This window comes from Pleuronectes platessa, chromosome 17 (assembly GCF_947347685.1).
Source record: "Pleuronectes platessa chromosome 17, fPlePla1.1, whole genome shotgun sequence".
In the NCBI taxonomy this organism is placed as follows: Eukaryota; Metazoa; Chordata; class Actinopteri; order Pleuronectiformes; family Pleuronectidae; genus Pleuronectes; species Pleuronectes platessa.
In genome coordinates, this window is record NC_070642.1 from 19,148,125 (window position 1) to 19,164,344 (window position 16,220).

Consider the following 16,220-nt stretch of genomic DNA (forward strand, 5'->3'; position numbering starts at 1 on the left):
CAGAGTGTGGTGAGTTGTGTGGAGCAGCAGGAGGAGCCATAGAACAGAGGTGCATGTGGACTCAACTCCAACAAAAACTTTAGTCCAGCTGTTCTCTGTCCTGTTTACCCCTGAAGGGCTCTCAGGGGTACTTCTTTACAGCTCTTCTACTTCTTCATGTCCTTTACTTTGGTCTTATCAAGCTGAATCTGTGGTGACATGTCTCACATCATCCACACATCTGATGTTGTGTTTTAAACCCGTTTATAGATCCAGTGCTTTAACACCTTCCTCCCAGTCTCTTTGTAAAGTTACTGCTAACCAAGAAAAGTAATCTGATTACTCCAATTCAGGGTCAATATGTGCTCCAGAAGCACCAGGAAGTAAAGTAAAACAACACAATACTATAGCCATTGTACTTATTCAAACAAGGTTTACAATAATAAATTCTTATTATGTTAATAAAACAACTACAAAAGTTATGTTATTACATATCTATCTATCTATCTATCTATCTATCTATCTATCTATCTATCTATCTATCTATCTATCTATCTATCTATCTATCTATCTATCTGTGACTCTGAGGAGAGGAGAGGAAGAGGAGGAGGAGGAAGAAGAGGAGGAGGAGGAGGAGAGTTACTGAACTCAGAGTCAAACTTTCCTGCTGCATCAAACTCAACACGCTGCCGCGCGAGAGGGACAGCGCGCGCGCTGCGGACACTAAACTTCGTCAAACTTCGGACTGCGCAGAGATGACGCGACACGTGCTCGCGCTGTTTGCCGGGTTGCTATGGCTGCAGCGGAGCGGCGCGCAGCAGAGAGGTGAGTCGACTAATCGATCAAACCTGATCGATCACATCTGATCGATCACATCTGATTGATACACGTGCGCACTCAGCGTAGAGCCGCGTTCAGAATGAGCCAGGGACCCGTCTAACTGCTGGAGGGAAACTTCAACCTGTGGTGGACCCCCCCAACAAAACTTTAATTATTTTCTAGCAGAGTCACAAAGTTACTGAAAAACTGATTCATCTGATGAGTGAAAAACGACTTAGTCTACACGTGAGAGACCCACAAAAACTAAACTATAGCTGCAATGACACATGAAGCAGAGCCACATGTTAACTTTGAGGAGGGTTTGGCTTGTTTGGTTTTATGTTGTCATACTTGTGTTCTTTGAAACATTTAGAGAAATATCGTGAAATCCATTCAGTTGTCTTTGAACAGGACCAGATCGTAACCCACGTGATCTGATCTGAAGGCACCTGTGGTTTCTTCACTTTAGTTTAATCATCATTAACACAAGGTTGTATAAATGAAAAACTACTCAATGGCCCTAATGATAACAAACCTTGACTGTGATTGAGATAAAACCTCAACACAAAAAGCTGTAGCTTGAGTGACAGTCGGACTCACATGATGAAGAAGAGCCACATGTTTACTTTGGGAGGTTTTGTCCTGTTTGATTTGTTGTTGGTGACGTTTCTGTTATTTTAAGATATTGAGAATCGTTGTGAAAGTCAAACTCTCGTATTAGTTGTTATTTTTAGACCCTTAAATCAAAGGAAGAGGTTGAACTTCACATAGCTGCACTGAACTCAGTCTCAACACATATGTAGACGTCACAGATGAAACTCGGTTGTCGTTACTGCTCAGCCAACTCCGTTTGTCTTTATTCCGTGTGTGTACTTTCGTTGTGTTCCTCCACAGGGAGTCCTGCTTCGCACCCTGTCACAGTTTGTTGCCGGCTGTGTGCAGCTGTACAGACCAGATGTCTCTGTCCCGTAGTTAAACATCATCAGATCACTTAGAAGATTCAGACTGTAAGAAAGAAGTTACACAAATGTCCCCTAACACCAAAAAGCTATTGAGTCTCTCCAAGTCGACATCTTCGCTGGTATCTTCTACGTGTACGTCTCCTCTTCTTCATCCTGAGATACTTGTTTTCTTCCAGTTTCATGTGCGCTTAGTGTAAGAAATGTCATTAATCCAGGGGTTGGCTGGAATATTTACAGAAAATCACATATTCACAATTTCACAGGAAATTAGTAGGGAGTTGAGCGCAAGCCTGGAAGCAGCTTTGATGTGAAATTGTGATTTTCTTAATTCTCACCTTTGGGTTCCTGCCATGCATCAAGGTTTTTCTAGTTTTGAGATCTCCAGCTGTGCCCCTGTCTTCCTGGATAATCCAAAGACCTCAGTGTCAACAGCTTCATGTGGATCAGTTTTCTAAAAAAAATATGAAAACTGCTGGATTATCCAGAGCAACAGGGTGCTGCAGCGTTTCAGGAAAGAAGCATTGATGTTGAAATCCTCACCCCCCCAATATCATTTTCAATGCTTCGAGAATTGTTGTTCTCAGGATCTCAGATGGATATCTCAAAACCCAAAGAATTAAAAACCATGTCAATGCACGTGCCACAAGGGTCACATGAGAAAATCTAGTTTTTCATTTTGAGTATTCAAGGGTGTATCAACTCTTTTAGAGATCAAACGGGATCATGAAGCACAAGCAGCTACTCTTTAACTTGGTTATTGTTTGTTATTTGTGAGGCCGTGAAAGATTAATTATGTGCAGTGTGTGTGTCTGTGATCGGGGCCGCGACACAGTCAACAATGAAAAATGAGCAACAAAGCCCTCAGCAGAGATGGGGATTGAGAGACGGAAGAAAAATCAATATAACAGAGCTGAATATAAAAAAATGATATTCATGTGAAATACAGATTTTTCTGATTCAGCCACAAAATAATGTAGAATTGGAAATTTCCGGATAAAAAAACTTCTCCCAGCGTGAAGAAGGGGCGTGAAAATATGAGTGTGTTTGCGTGTGTGTGTGTGTGTGTGTGTGTGTGTGTGTGTGTGTCTGTCTGTGTGTGTCGAGCGATGATTCGGTGACTGTTGTTTGGAAGATGAGACAAATCTAGTGCTTGTCATGCATTTTTCTATTTATCCATCTCCAGCTACTGTTTAACCCAGGAGGGCTTCGGACCCCCCACCGTGGGGAGGATGGGAGGGAAGGGGGGGGGGGGGGGGGTCTGCCATCAGGATGCATGTGTTTCTGCAAACTGAGAGAGAGCGAGAGCAAGAGAGAGAGAGTGAGAGTGAGAGCGGAAAAGTGAAAGTGAGTAGAGGAGGGCGGGAGAGGCCATCTGTGTGAGGAGCCTCATTACCAGGCGTGTCAACCAGGCATGCTCTCTATCAGCGACTGAGCTCAGAGAGACATCAGGAGATAATCAGAAAGAGGAGGAGGAGCAGGAGGAGGAGGAGGAGGAGGGGGAGGAGGAGGAGGAGGAGGAAATAGAGAGGAGAGAGGAAGGAGGGTGCGTTCAAGAGTCCTCCTGCATTGGAGGAAACGGTAGCAATAGAGAGAGGCTGGGTTAACAGGTATAGACGGGACGTTCAGAGGACGTGAGGGAGACGAGGGAGGTGTAGATGAAGCACACAAGCAATAACAAGGGGAATAGAAATTTCTTCTTCTCGATTTTGATTCGTATACATGGAGTTTGTGTATCGGCCGATACCGAGGAACACTAGATGGATAGATGGATAGACAGATGCATTTATTGATCCAAGATATGGAAATTATTGTGTTAGAGCAGCAAGTCAAGGGCTTTGCACAGGGAGCTAAGAACAAGACGCAAAATTGCAGTAGTTGTTTACATAGGTAAAAGTTGGAACATGACTAGTCCATTCAAAAATTACCTGTTTGATATAACTTCTGGAAATCACGTTAATAAAAGATAGTAAACTGAAGTGTAGATAATTTTAAAAGTTGCTTGAAAAGTTGATTTTGTGCAGTAAACTCACCAGAGACAATAACGTGGAATGAAATCAGACGTAAACCAACAGAGAAATCAACGTTTTATTTAGCGAATCTTCCTAAATGTCACTGCTCTGCACAAAACCTCACTTTTAATAACCTCACAGCTTTTTAATAACCCAAACGTATCAGAGCTGATTGATTTCCCTGTTGATGCTCGTTGGGCCGTGGCATCAATCGAAAGGTGAGGCCCGATCCTGCAGGAGAGTTTCTTCTTGGGAGGATTCCTCGCTGAAAAAAATATAAAATAACAGTCAATTTGTCGCGGGGTCTCTTCAGAGCGACTACATTTGTGTTTATACGTTTATGGTAATGTGGATTTAACCAAGCCGGGCTAAATGCAGCGTGATGGGCTCTCACCAGAGGTTCCGCTGTGAATGCCATCGGAGAAATCAACATTTTTATGAGGTGAATTCATCCCGATGTCACAATGTCTCTAAAATATGTTGATCTCGCTCGGCTATGTTAATGTGAGCGCAGCCGAGCTTAGCTGAATGGATTTGATGGAATACACCAGAGGGAAAGCTCTCAGGCTGGTTTTTCCTCAGACCCACATTCAGTGAATATAATCAGCGTGTCCTAGAAAATAAGGAAGCGAGGACGGATGGACGCTGACAAGGGAGGAGACGACCTCACGACAATAGGAATGGACGTGGAGGAGTTTTGTTTAGTTGTCATCGTAATAAAAGCTTCTCGTGGTAAATTGTGTTGTTTGTTGAAATATGCAGATGAATGCAGATTGTGGGGAGATAAGGATTCAGAGTACAGACAAACACATTTCATCTAGATTTGTATTCATAAACTCTTTTGTGTTGTTTATTTTGAAATGTACTCGTGTCTTTTGCTGTCTAAAGCTTTTAGACACTTGTAGTTATGGATGTAATAACCAATGCCTGTGATTATTGAATATTGATTAACCTTATTCAAGTTAAGGTATAAGTGTCTTATTCAGAGTATTGTCTAAATCAGAATATTGGCATCCATGTTGACATGTAAATTTAATTTGTTGCTGTATTCCAGTTCTGTTTGCAACCTGATATATTGCTGAGGTTCTGGTAAAGCATGGTCCTGTGATTTAAGGTCTTCTTCCTGTTTCCCTCATGAGCCGGTTCTGTCCACATGTCAAAAAGTCTTTGAGACAGACGGTGATGTCCAAATGTTGTTATCTGGGGAATGGGTCACTTTGGAAAAGAGGTGTTTTGATCTGACTATAAAAGTTGAATCCTCATCTTTCGTCTTTAATTTGGCCTCTGAACAGGAAGTTGAGTTCATCTTGTTTCTTTAATTTGGAGCTTGACATCCAACCTGGCACCTGAAACGAGGTGTGTGTGTGTGTTCCTGTGTGTCTGCTCGTGTTGTGTCACTGTAATTTCATTTAGTCACATTTGATGAAATGAAATTGGGCTCAACTGTGTTTCTCTGTTTGTTTGTTTGTGTATGTGCCGTCAGTTAAGGTTGAAGGTAGCCAAGATTTACTCAAGGACATTGTGCCAACAGATCACATGTCCTCCAACAGGTGTGTGTGTGTGTGTGTGTGTGTGTGTGTGTGTGTGTGTGTGTGTGTTGTTTACTTTAGCAGAATCCCCTGGGAGCTAAAATTAGCCAGGTGCTAAGTTGGACCGGGGCTGCATCCTTCCTGTCATCGACAGAGGCAGAGGAGGCTGAACTGGGATTTTGTGTGTGAGAGGGCTGGTGGGACTCTGACATCTTGAATCTTAGTGGGTTAGATGGTTTTTACTTGACTCTCGTCAGGCAGAGGAAAGGCAGAAGCAGGTCTGGTCCAAATGATACCTGCTGGTTTCAAAGAAGTCTGCACCCTGCTTTAGTTTTTGCATTAAATGATCAGCACAATAATTTCATGAACAAAAACATACAGTTTAACCCTAAAATGTATTCTAAATAAAAGAAAATACAAATAAAACCAAGTTTATGGAACTAACGACAAACATAAATATTTTAGCATCAACATAAATGATCTCTTCTGCATTGTTTATTCTGTATTTTCATATCGGCAAGAGAAAACACAGATACCCATATGTGTGTGTTCTGCTCAGTGATAAATCAGTCGGACTCTATACTTAGGAACCATTTTACATAAACTTCTCTTTGGCTGGATAGTTGAGTGAAAAGTGGATGAACATTATCCTGGTTTTATCTTCTTTCCATTTAAAAAAACACCCACTGGCACTCGCTGCATTTTCCTTACTACTTTTGACTGGAGCCAGAGAATAGACTTGACCCCGCTGACATTTGTTTATGGTAATGACACTAATGTATTTGAGAATAATGCTGATGTTCCGAAGTGCTACTTTCTTCTGATTGTAGAGAGCGATGCATGGACGTGCAGTACATAAACATGTACTAATGCTCAATGGGGTAGAGTGTGTACTCTAAATATTTGGTTCAGTTCATTTAGCATATTTCATTATTTGCATATATCATTGTTTGTATCTCTTTAGCTTGTTTTCCAGGAGTCTGTTAATATTCGACTTGTGCTTTTCCCAGTGGGGCCGTGCTGCCTCTTACAAAGCCCCGTCTTCCCCTGTACAGACTCCAGGTCTGTGTATCCAGGGTGTGTGGACCCATGAGTGTGAGTGTTTCCTCGCTGTTTTGTTGTCAGAACAGCATTGATAATGCTGAGGAGAAAATCAATAGTTAATTCTACCAGGGACACAAAAGCCGCTCTGCCCCGGCTCCATTCCACTGTGGGCTTAGACACAGAGAGACGCAGGGCAGGAGTTGATAAATTGGTAATTGTGTGTGTGAGGGTTCATACGGGTCGTGTGTGAGCGTTTGCACCGGCTCCTGCACCCAGACTATTTACTGCTCCCTCAGAAATAAGCAGGAGCATGATATGGATTTGTAGGAATGAACATTTTATAATAAGTTGCACGACCTTTTCCTTTTTTTTATAAGGGTATACGTTCAGCTCTGAGATAATGTGTGTTTGAAAAATGGACTACACGGAAAATACTGTGGAACTGGAAGGGAGCTCCGAGAGGACACGCCGCCCTCAAGGTTAACAACCTATCTCACTATGTTAAAGAAAGAGAGAAAACCCACCCATTTATTCACATCCACTCCAGAATGAAACAGGTTCCAGGTCAGATCCTTTTCCCTTCGCAGCGCCTCATGGAAATCGGTTGAGTAGTTCTGGTGCGAGGCCCGGCGGCACACGGAGAAACAAGCGCTGATGAAAAACTTGGCGGAAACCTGGGACGTCTGTGATCTCGTGAATTTCAATCCAATAATGAAAATGACCCGTCTTCCCTTTGAAGCACTGGCCCAGTGGAGGTAGGGTTTTTTAATAGTTTAGATTTACTACTTAAAGTTAGTACTGCCGTCCAATTGGACCCTTTGGAATTGTCAGAATCCGAAAAAATATCTGGGAAAGGGATCACGCAATCAAATGCCAAAGTTACTGATTATGTTCATTGTCAATTTATATCCTCGTCTATAAATTATCCATAAATAGCCCGAGGTGACGTTTTCTGATCAAACCCCCAAAATATTCTGTTTACTAACAACACAAAAAAGAAATGAAAATGAGCAAATCCTCATTGTAGAGACTGGCGTTACCAAGTTTGACATATTTAGCTTGAAAGATGAATTATTTAAAAATGATTAAGCAATTTGCCAAATGTTTTCCAATTCGTTTTGACCGACTGATGAATTGACTTATTGACGAATCGTCTGAGCTCGTCACACTGAGCTGATGTTCTGTGTAGAAAACCGTGACATGTAAATCTTCACCTCCGTCAGTGTTCATCTTTTATCAGGCCTTCTTGTAGATGCTGATCTTCTGGTTTGTCCCTTCAGCGTTCCTTTCAAATATCTGTGTCTACAATCGATCAATAGATCTGTACGTATATGTTCCCTGTGGGATTTGACCCTGTGACCTTGTGGCCAAAACACTGCACGGCAGACGCTCAGATGTACAGCTGCTATAACAGAGGCTACTGACCCGTACACACACACACACACACACACACACACACACAACACATGCACGTCTGCAGCTGCAAAGACTCTGCAGCGACCTCCGTTTCTTCTTCTTCTTTCTGTTTCTCTGTCGTCCTCTCATCTCTCTCTTGCTTTCTCTTGCTCTCTGATCTCTCTGGGTGCTTATATTTTCCCAAGGAGCTTCCTGTGGTAACACATGGTGTCAATAATGAGGCCCCCCCCCCACACACACCCCTGCACCCACACACACACACACTCACAGACGCACACTCGGAGACACACACTCGCAGACGCTTTCCCCTCCTCTGCTACTCATAATCCTTCATCCCCTTTCGCCCACTTATTTCTGTCCTGTCCCCCCCCACTCTCTGTTCTCTCTCTCCCTCTCTCCACTCGTTCCTTGGCCTCCTCGTCGTCGTCCTCTTCCTCCTTTTCTCTCCTCGTTTACTCCTCTCCATCTCCTCAGTGTATTCTGTTTTCTTTTTGGTGTGTTTTGTATTTTTCTTCCTGACTTTCTTGTTGTCTCTTCACTTCAGCTTCACCTCCTCTCTCTCTCATAAACATCCTTTGGGTGAAAAGTCACAGAAGAGACGTCCTACAATACTCTTAATACAACTTTTTAATTACTTTTTAAAACAAAACTTGAAGTATTTGTCTGACATCTGCATTGTGGATGAAATATGCACCAAAAACATTCCTGAAGCAGCTGTCAGACGTGCATTGACCTCAGGACCTTTTCCTGAAATTTCCCGGCTCAGGCCTGCATGTGAGAACACAAATGTCCGAGTCAGTTGCTCTGGACATTTTCTGGATCTTCTCCCGCCAGCCCCCCCCAAGTAAAGTATCCCAAAAATGCCAGTGTGCTAATGTTGTTGATGACATCACGTGACAGACGCAAAACTCCACGGGAATCCAAATAGGTCTGGATGAGGTCATAATGAGATTATCGTGATGAAACAAAATGTGTGAATGTTCCGGACATTTTATAATTTCCGATTCATATGAACTCCTGCTGTGTTTTTCCGTATGTGAAAGACAAACTCTGGAAAATGTCCAGATCATTTCTTTCTGTGCATTTTCCCAATGTCTGAAAAAACAGCTTTCAGGAAATTACAGTACTTTGGCTGATGATGGACTATTTGCACGTCTCTGCTCATCATAACCATTCTTTTCCTTTGCTGTCTCCAGTATTTCATACCCTCCCTCTCCTGTCAGGCCTTCTTGTACATGTTCTCCCCCCCCCCCTGTCTCACACTCTTCTTCTTCTTCTCCACGTTCTCTTTCATCCTGTGTAGGAGCACCCCTGACAACCTCTGCAGCCATCGCCGAGCTCCGCGTCTGGCCTCTGTTTGTTTGTCTTGCTTCTCCTTCACCGGCGGTTCCTGGAGGTCTTATTGTTTTGTTCCAGCTCAAATCACTTCAGTTCAAAAAAACCTGTGTTTATCCACAGCGCAACACAGTGAGAGCGAGGCTGACTTCTACAGGAGATATCTGTCTGACACAGGCGCTTCAAAGACAGACGCCCTCCAGCTCTATCTGGGAGTTCTGAGTTTGTTGGGTCTGGTTTTGTGTTTTCTCTTTTTTAACTGAGTTAAACTTTAGGAAGTATTTCTCAGTGTGTTGATTTTGGTCCGGGGCTATTTTTTTTCTTCAGTGAGCTACAGCAGTGTGACGCACCTACAGGTTCTGGTTTAATCAGAGATCATTGGGTTGGAGATAGAAGTGAAGTGAGGCTCAGGTTGGTTGAAACTTCTGTAGCTTCACAGTAGATCACACAGGAACATGTCGGAGGCGTGGACACGACTTGTAGTGGAGTCGGACTCCAGGCATGAATTTGATTTGCGCTCAGACTATTTGACAAGATCAAAAAAGACATGCAAATACGGTATGAGTCACTTTTGACACTGATGACTCGTGACTGGAGATGAATACTGAGATTTGACGTCCTTGTATTTCTGCCCAGAAAATAAACCAAACAAAAAAAACATATGTGAACCTGGGAGTTTTCAGGGATGTAAAGATGTCAGTATTACTTTAGATATGTACTTTTGAATACTTTTGACATCTTAATGACGATTGCGCAGGGGGGTGAATAGCCGACTGGACCTAGCTGTTCTAATCACCCCCCCCACTGCAGCTGGAGGTGCCCACCCTCACACTCCCAATGTCAAGTTAACAAGGGTTTCCAAAACAATGCATGGATGTTAATTTTAATTGGACTATGCTTTATGTCTGTGATGATTCACAAAACAAGATTAGAATCTAAAAACACATGAATACAGCTACACTGAGATCTTTATCAGTACCACCTCCCTTTGCTTTGCTCTCTCGTCTTAATAATTAACGTAGAACACAAACATCATCGATCAATGTTACTGTTGCAGACCCACTCAGATTTCAGTTCTGGGTGTATGAGGCATTACTGCAGAGTTTACAGTGAACAGACACTAAACAACATCAGAGCGGATGATGAGAGAACTTCGTTACTTAGAGCCTGAAGGAAAACAAGCTGGAGACGCAATCAGATAATTAAACTTGTATGAGTGTTGTACATCTTCCACTGTACAACTTAAAACTTAGTTTTAATAATTCAAAAAAACACTAATCACTTTTTTTCAGGCAACAAGGAATTCACCAGCTGTTTTCAGCTCAACACACATGTTCTGCTCATGATGATATGATTCACTTTTATTCTGTTTGCAGACAGATTCTTTCTCTGTTGTGGTTTCATGATGGAGTCAATACCCCTGAAGCATTTTTATTTTTAAATCCAGTCATCTTCAAAGTTGTTTAACTGCTTTTTTAAGCCAAGACAGAAAACAGTCCCTTACAAACAATATCTGTTTTTTACCTTTATCTCAGTTTTTAGTGTTAATATCTAATAAGTGGGGAAGAATGTGTCAAAAGCATCTTAATATTTTATCTGAAGACATATTTACGGGCAGTATTTTCCAAAGAGACAACAAACCCAGTGTAAACTTCTACATCAAATGACTTCAGTTGGGCGAGTCTGCTGTGGGCTGCTGTGGGCAGAGCGTCTGAGCTGAGGCTTCTAGTTAGACGGGGGTTTCTTTAAAGTTCTCCACAGATTGATACCGTCTGGTTCCAGTGGCTGCTAGAAAGGATCAATTACCTCACCCACGACAGCCTCGTTCAACACATGGTCACAACGTGGTTTTTCTGAGATATTGTGTGTGTGTGTGTGTGTCTGTGTGTGTGTGTGTGTGTATCCGTAGGAGCACAGAAAGACATTGTTGGAGGATAACCTGACGTGCCAGATGGTTTGTTTCACAGAACCATCTGGGAAGGCTTCATTGGAAAGCGTTTAAAAAAAAGGGCAGGCGCTCGCAATGAATGCTTGACAGGTGATTGGATGAGCCATCTGTCCATCAGTGTCGATCACGGTTGTTGAAACCAGTCGAGAGAAGAAATCAAAACATCTTCTCCATCGAGAACCGGGCGTCTTTGCTCCTTCTGTCGGTGAAGAAATACTCATCACCTGCGCTGACCAGGTTCTGAGCTTATTGTAGCTCCTCCCACATAGGACGCTGATTGGTCCGAACCACTGGGGTGTGGTCTGCAGCTAATAGGCAAGATGAATTCTCACGTGTGAGGAATCCAGCTGCTTCTCACGATTAGTTGAAAGTTGCTTTCAAATGTTTGTTGTTGCATCTGTTCTGTCTTTGTGTGCGTCCAGCTTAGGTGATTTTGTGTCATGACCTTCTACATTAAAGCAGCTTCTCACCTCTCACACTTTGACCTGACGGGGTCGCGGTGCTCGACCTCATGTCGTCAGGGCCTCGTCCTGCTGTGTGGTCCAAGCTGTAGTGACTTAGATCGTCCCAGAGCCGTGTCCAGAGAGAGGGTTTGTACCGTTTGGACACAATTAGGGATGTCCCGATACAACTTTTTCACTTCCGATACGATACCGATATTGTAGCCTTGAGTATTGGCCGATACCGATATCAATACGATACGATATAGGAACAAATCATACATATATTTATTCCTTATTTTGTTGTGTGGAATGTTAGAAAAGGCTTGATAAAGTGATGTTACTGTTACTGATGTTGTAGTGATATAACAGAAAACAATAGTCAGCAACAGTAGGTATAGGAAAAACTGACCCATTTATTATTAACCAATTGGTTACATAAATTTTAACCTTCAACATAAGAGTATTACCTCAACAAATCCAATGAAAACAAAATGTTATATTTAAAGTGCAAAATAACCACTGGTTACCAACATCATTATACAATTGAATAGAATAAATTAAATTTTAAAGTGCAAACAATTCAAGTTCACTTCAGTTATTTTTCTACTGTCAGCATATGTTGGAAACAACTGTGGGCAGGGACAAAAACAACAAAAACTATAGGAATAATGTAGCGAGGTTCGAGGTGCTCCATTAAGCGTTTAAACCCGACATTACTCACCACCGACAGGGGCTGGTCATCAAGCACAATAAACTGGGCTATCTTTTCTGTTATGGCCATTGCCTTTTTGCTGTCCCGTGGTAGTTTGTCATAGCCTGGATGCCAGACGAATTTAGCCCCGCCCACAACAGATTTGGTCGGGCAGTTCGGTCTGGGGTCGCTCCATTGGGAAAAAATTATGGCCGGACTGGGCCCATCAGATTGTCAGGGCGGGCTTTATACGATGATTGACAGATGATCAACGGTGACGTAATCAACCACGTCACCAAAGTGCCCTCGGGTTGAATTCGTTTTCAACAAACATGCCTGCCGCTGGCGAGCTGAGATGTGTAGATGCTGCCATTGAGTCTGTTTTAGAAGACATCGACAGCGCATTCATTTTGAAAGAGGAACACAGAACGTGGAGGCGACGCCAGAGCACCGCGCTAATCCCTATCGCCCCGGCGCTTGGCTGTTCACAACGGACACTGAAGCGACGCTGAACCGCCGGGCAGCGCTAATAATATCACCCGTTGATCCAGTAGATCGCTGCACGGCTTTGTGCCGGTCACACCGGAGGCTGAAGCACCGCGCTGCGCCAAGGCTGCCTCGCGGTGCTTCAGCCTCCGGTGTGACCGGCACAAAGTTTTAACATGGGAGTGGATGGGAGCCAGCTGTTATTTAAGGCTTGGCGCTGCGCTGAAGCGTCCGGTGTGAACCCAGTAAATAACTCACAATGCGTTGCTTAGCATACGTCACATACTACGTTGCTCTGATTGGTTGTAGGTCTATCCAATTGAGCGAAGAGGAATTTTACTTCCTGGTCAGTTGAAACACACCCCATAATTTTTTCCCAATGGAGCGACTCCAGACCGAACTGCCCGACCAAAATGTTGTGGGCGGGGCTAAATTCGTCTGGCATCCAGGCTAAGTTTGTCACGTCTTGCAAAGCTTTCGGCCAGCGTGGGTTGCTGAAGCGAGCCAGAGGCTTGTTGCTTCGCCTTGCTGCTCTCGCGAAAATCCTCATGTTCTTTTTTGTGGTGTTTTTTCAAATGTGCGATGAGGTTGCTTGTATTGAACCCTCCCGGTTCTGTCCCTCCACGGGACACTTGCGCCTGACAAATGTTGCATTTAGCTGCAACGTCTTTGTCCGAGTTTACGGTAAAATACTTCCACACAGCCGACATCACTACACCTTGCTGCAGGCACACACGTTGTCGTTGTTGTGATCACGTGGGCTGTGCATGCTGGATCAGAGACGCTCTTCTTCCGCGGCCGGCACCAACGTTAATTAAGGGGCATTACCACCTACTGTGTTGGAGTGTGATCAAACCAGAGTCACCTATTATAGAAGTCCTGGAGCGGTAAATGGACAGCTTATATCGGAGCGCTTATATCGGAGTTTTTAGATTCAGTCCGATAAAATCCGATATTCACTTTTTTGGCTGATATCGGACTGATTTCCGATATCAATATCGGATCGGGACATCCCTAGACACAATCAACAAATCTGTTGAATGTACAGAGGGTTGACGACCGTTAACTGTTTATAAATATTAACAACCCGTCCCCACTTCCTCAGGGAGTAAAGACGATTAAGCTTAAAATATTCTAGTCAAGTAGAAGTGGAATTATGTATTTATAATTTAACGTGTATTATTGAATTGCTTGAATGGAGTTTCTGTTAAATTTCAAGCCGGTAAGACTTGTTCCCTGACTAAGAGGGTTTATGAATGTCTTAAAGGAGCCTTAGTTTATAAGATATAAATAAAAAGTTGATGTATCTAGAAGACTTGGGGGCAGCAAATTTTGAGAAAAATTATCTTTCACGCACAAAAAGCACCAAAATGTGAGAGGGCCCTTCTTACACGACCTGAACCTGGTCACCAGAACCGGTTCAACCCACTGGTGGATGAATGATCGAGGGGAAATCTCAAGACTCCTGAACCCAGCAATTGTCGTCTCTGGCTTTACTGACAGATCTGTATGCAGTGCACACACAGTCTTTGCAGCACAGCTCTTAGATAGAAGCACATACACACACACACACATGCACACACACACACACACACACACACACACACACACACACACACACACACACACACACACACACACACACACACACACACAGAAGCAAACAGAAAGGCCATTATTTTGGGGCTGAATGTTTGTGTGATTGAGCTGATAAAGCATCAGAGGAATAAGAGTCTATTAGACTGGCCAGGTTAGCTATGGATTTAACATTTACACACACCTCAGCCTCTGTGTGTGTGTGTGTGTGTGTGTGTGTGTGTGTGTGTGTGTGTGTGTGTGTGACACAAAAAAACCGAGGCAGAGGCAGAACCAGAGTGAAGGAGAGAAAAGAGCTTTGTGTTGTATACATACATTTTTGCTTTTCCATTATTCCAGTTGCTTTTCTCATCAATATTGTGTGTGTGTTTGTGTCTGTGTGTGTGTCTGTGTGTGTGTGTGTACAGAGAGGGGGACGTAGTCCGTATGTAATTTCACATTTCCATTATATTTTTTGTATTTCCATTATTGTGGTCCAAGGCAAACTCACAGAGAGGCTAATGCAGAGCAAATGTTCACATCTGACACAAGATGAAATATATGAAAAATTATGTGCGCGTGTGTGTGTTTGTGTGTGTGTGTGTGTGTGTCGCTTTGCGCTGCTGCCCTAATGCACAAATGACACGCGGGAATTTGGGGTGCTGGTCTGTGATTGGCTGGTACAGAGGGAAATATTCCAGTGTTGTTTCCTGTTCAGGGGGAAAAAAGAGTTTGGCAGACATGAGGCTGCTTCGCTGTAACACCCTCATGGTTGTGCTCTTATGTGGAGGCCAAGTATCGAGGCCAAAACAAACCATGAAATGCCAAAATGGAGATAAGCTCATTTTTATGAAGCTAGGACAAATGATTGTTATCGTTTTGTTGCTGAGTGTCCCACCGGCTGCCAGTGTTTCCTGAATTTATACTGGCTACATGTCTCTGTTATATCGGATTGGTGAGATAAATTATGCTTAAACGCTTAAAGTGAAACTCCAACGTCAAATCTCAAAGTTTTTACCCTACCCAAGAGCCCTTGAGCAAGACCCTAGGATGGGCGTTGTCTGACTTCACTTAAGGGTACTTAATAGTCTTGGTATTAGTTCTAAACAAAACACTAGAATCTGTAAAGCAATAACCAGCATATTTGGGGAAAATACATTTTTCAGACTCCTGAGGAAACATTTGTCCATCAAGCCTTGTTTATTCCAGATCTTAATATCTGTGAGACTCTGGCCCTGCTTCTTCTTCTGACCCTGTTTGGCCCCTCAGAGGAAAGCCGACCTCAGCATTCAGCCGAGCCCGAGGCTTGTTCTGACAGTGGGTGGGAGGTGGGTGGTCCGTCAGCACATTTATTCCTCGAGGAGCCCACTGCTCTGTTCTCGCAACTCAACCAGCTCATTGTCCTCTGCTTGTTTGGACCCTGGTAACAAAGGCTTCTGTTAGTTTTACTTGTGAGGGTCTTGCTCTGCTTGGATTGTTTTTCTCACTTTTTTTTTTACAAGCCAAATGTGATTTAGCCTCCACTTGCCAGAGTCGCGTCCCAGTCCGGGTCCGGGTCCGGTCCAGGTCCAGGTTCAGGTCGGATACGGTTCAGATTGGATTTGCAAACAAACTCATAAAAACATTTTGCTCAACTTTGGGTCCTGCATGTGCATTTGACTCTGTGTGTTTCTGCAGATCCATCCAGGAGTTATGTCAGTAGTTTTTTTAGTGGCATACAGTGTTTTAATATGATATTAAAACACCATAACTCTACTGCGTGAATGCCAAACTGTTAATGGCATAGTTTAAAAGCAAAGGCTTGCCAAGGTACTTAGAATGACTTGAGCAGCCCAACATAGTTACATTTGTTGCACCATAGTTAGCTCTGTCATTTTCCCGCCATGATGGTGGTGAAAACATCCATAAATTCTTACCATCCTAGGCAGGCAAACAGAATCTAACCCCTCCTGGTAATGTAGTCAACTACTTTAGCCATTTTGGT

At 43.3% G+C, this 16,220-nt stretch overlaps 1 protein-coding gene across 1 annotated transcript in view; it reads left to right on the forward strand.

Annotated features, from left to right (window-relative positions):
- Nucleotides 1-734: 734 nt before the first annotated feature.
- The window catches only part of lama2 (laminin, alpha 2), a 136,061-nt gene continuing 120,575 nt past the window's right edge, over nt 735-16,220 (forward strand). The window contains exon 1 of the mRNA XM_053444771.1: nt 735-804. Within this exon, the coding sequence (XP_053300746.1) occupies nt 735-804 (70 nt within the window). The remainder of the gene's footprint in view (nt 805-16,220) is intronic.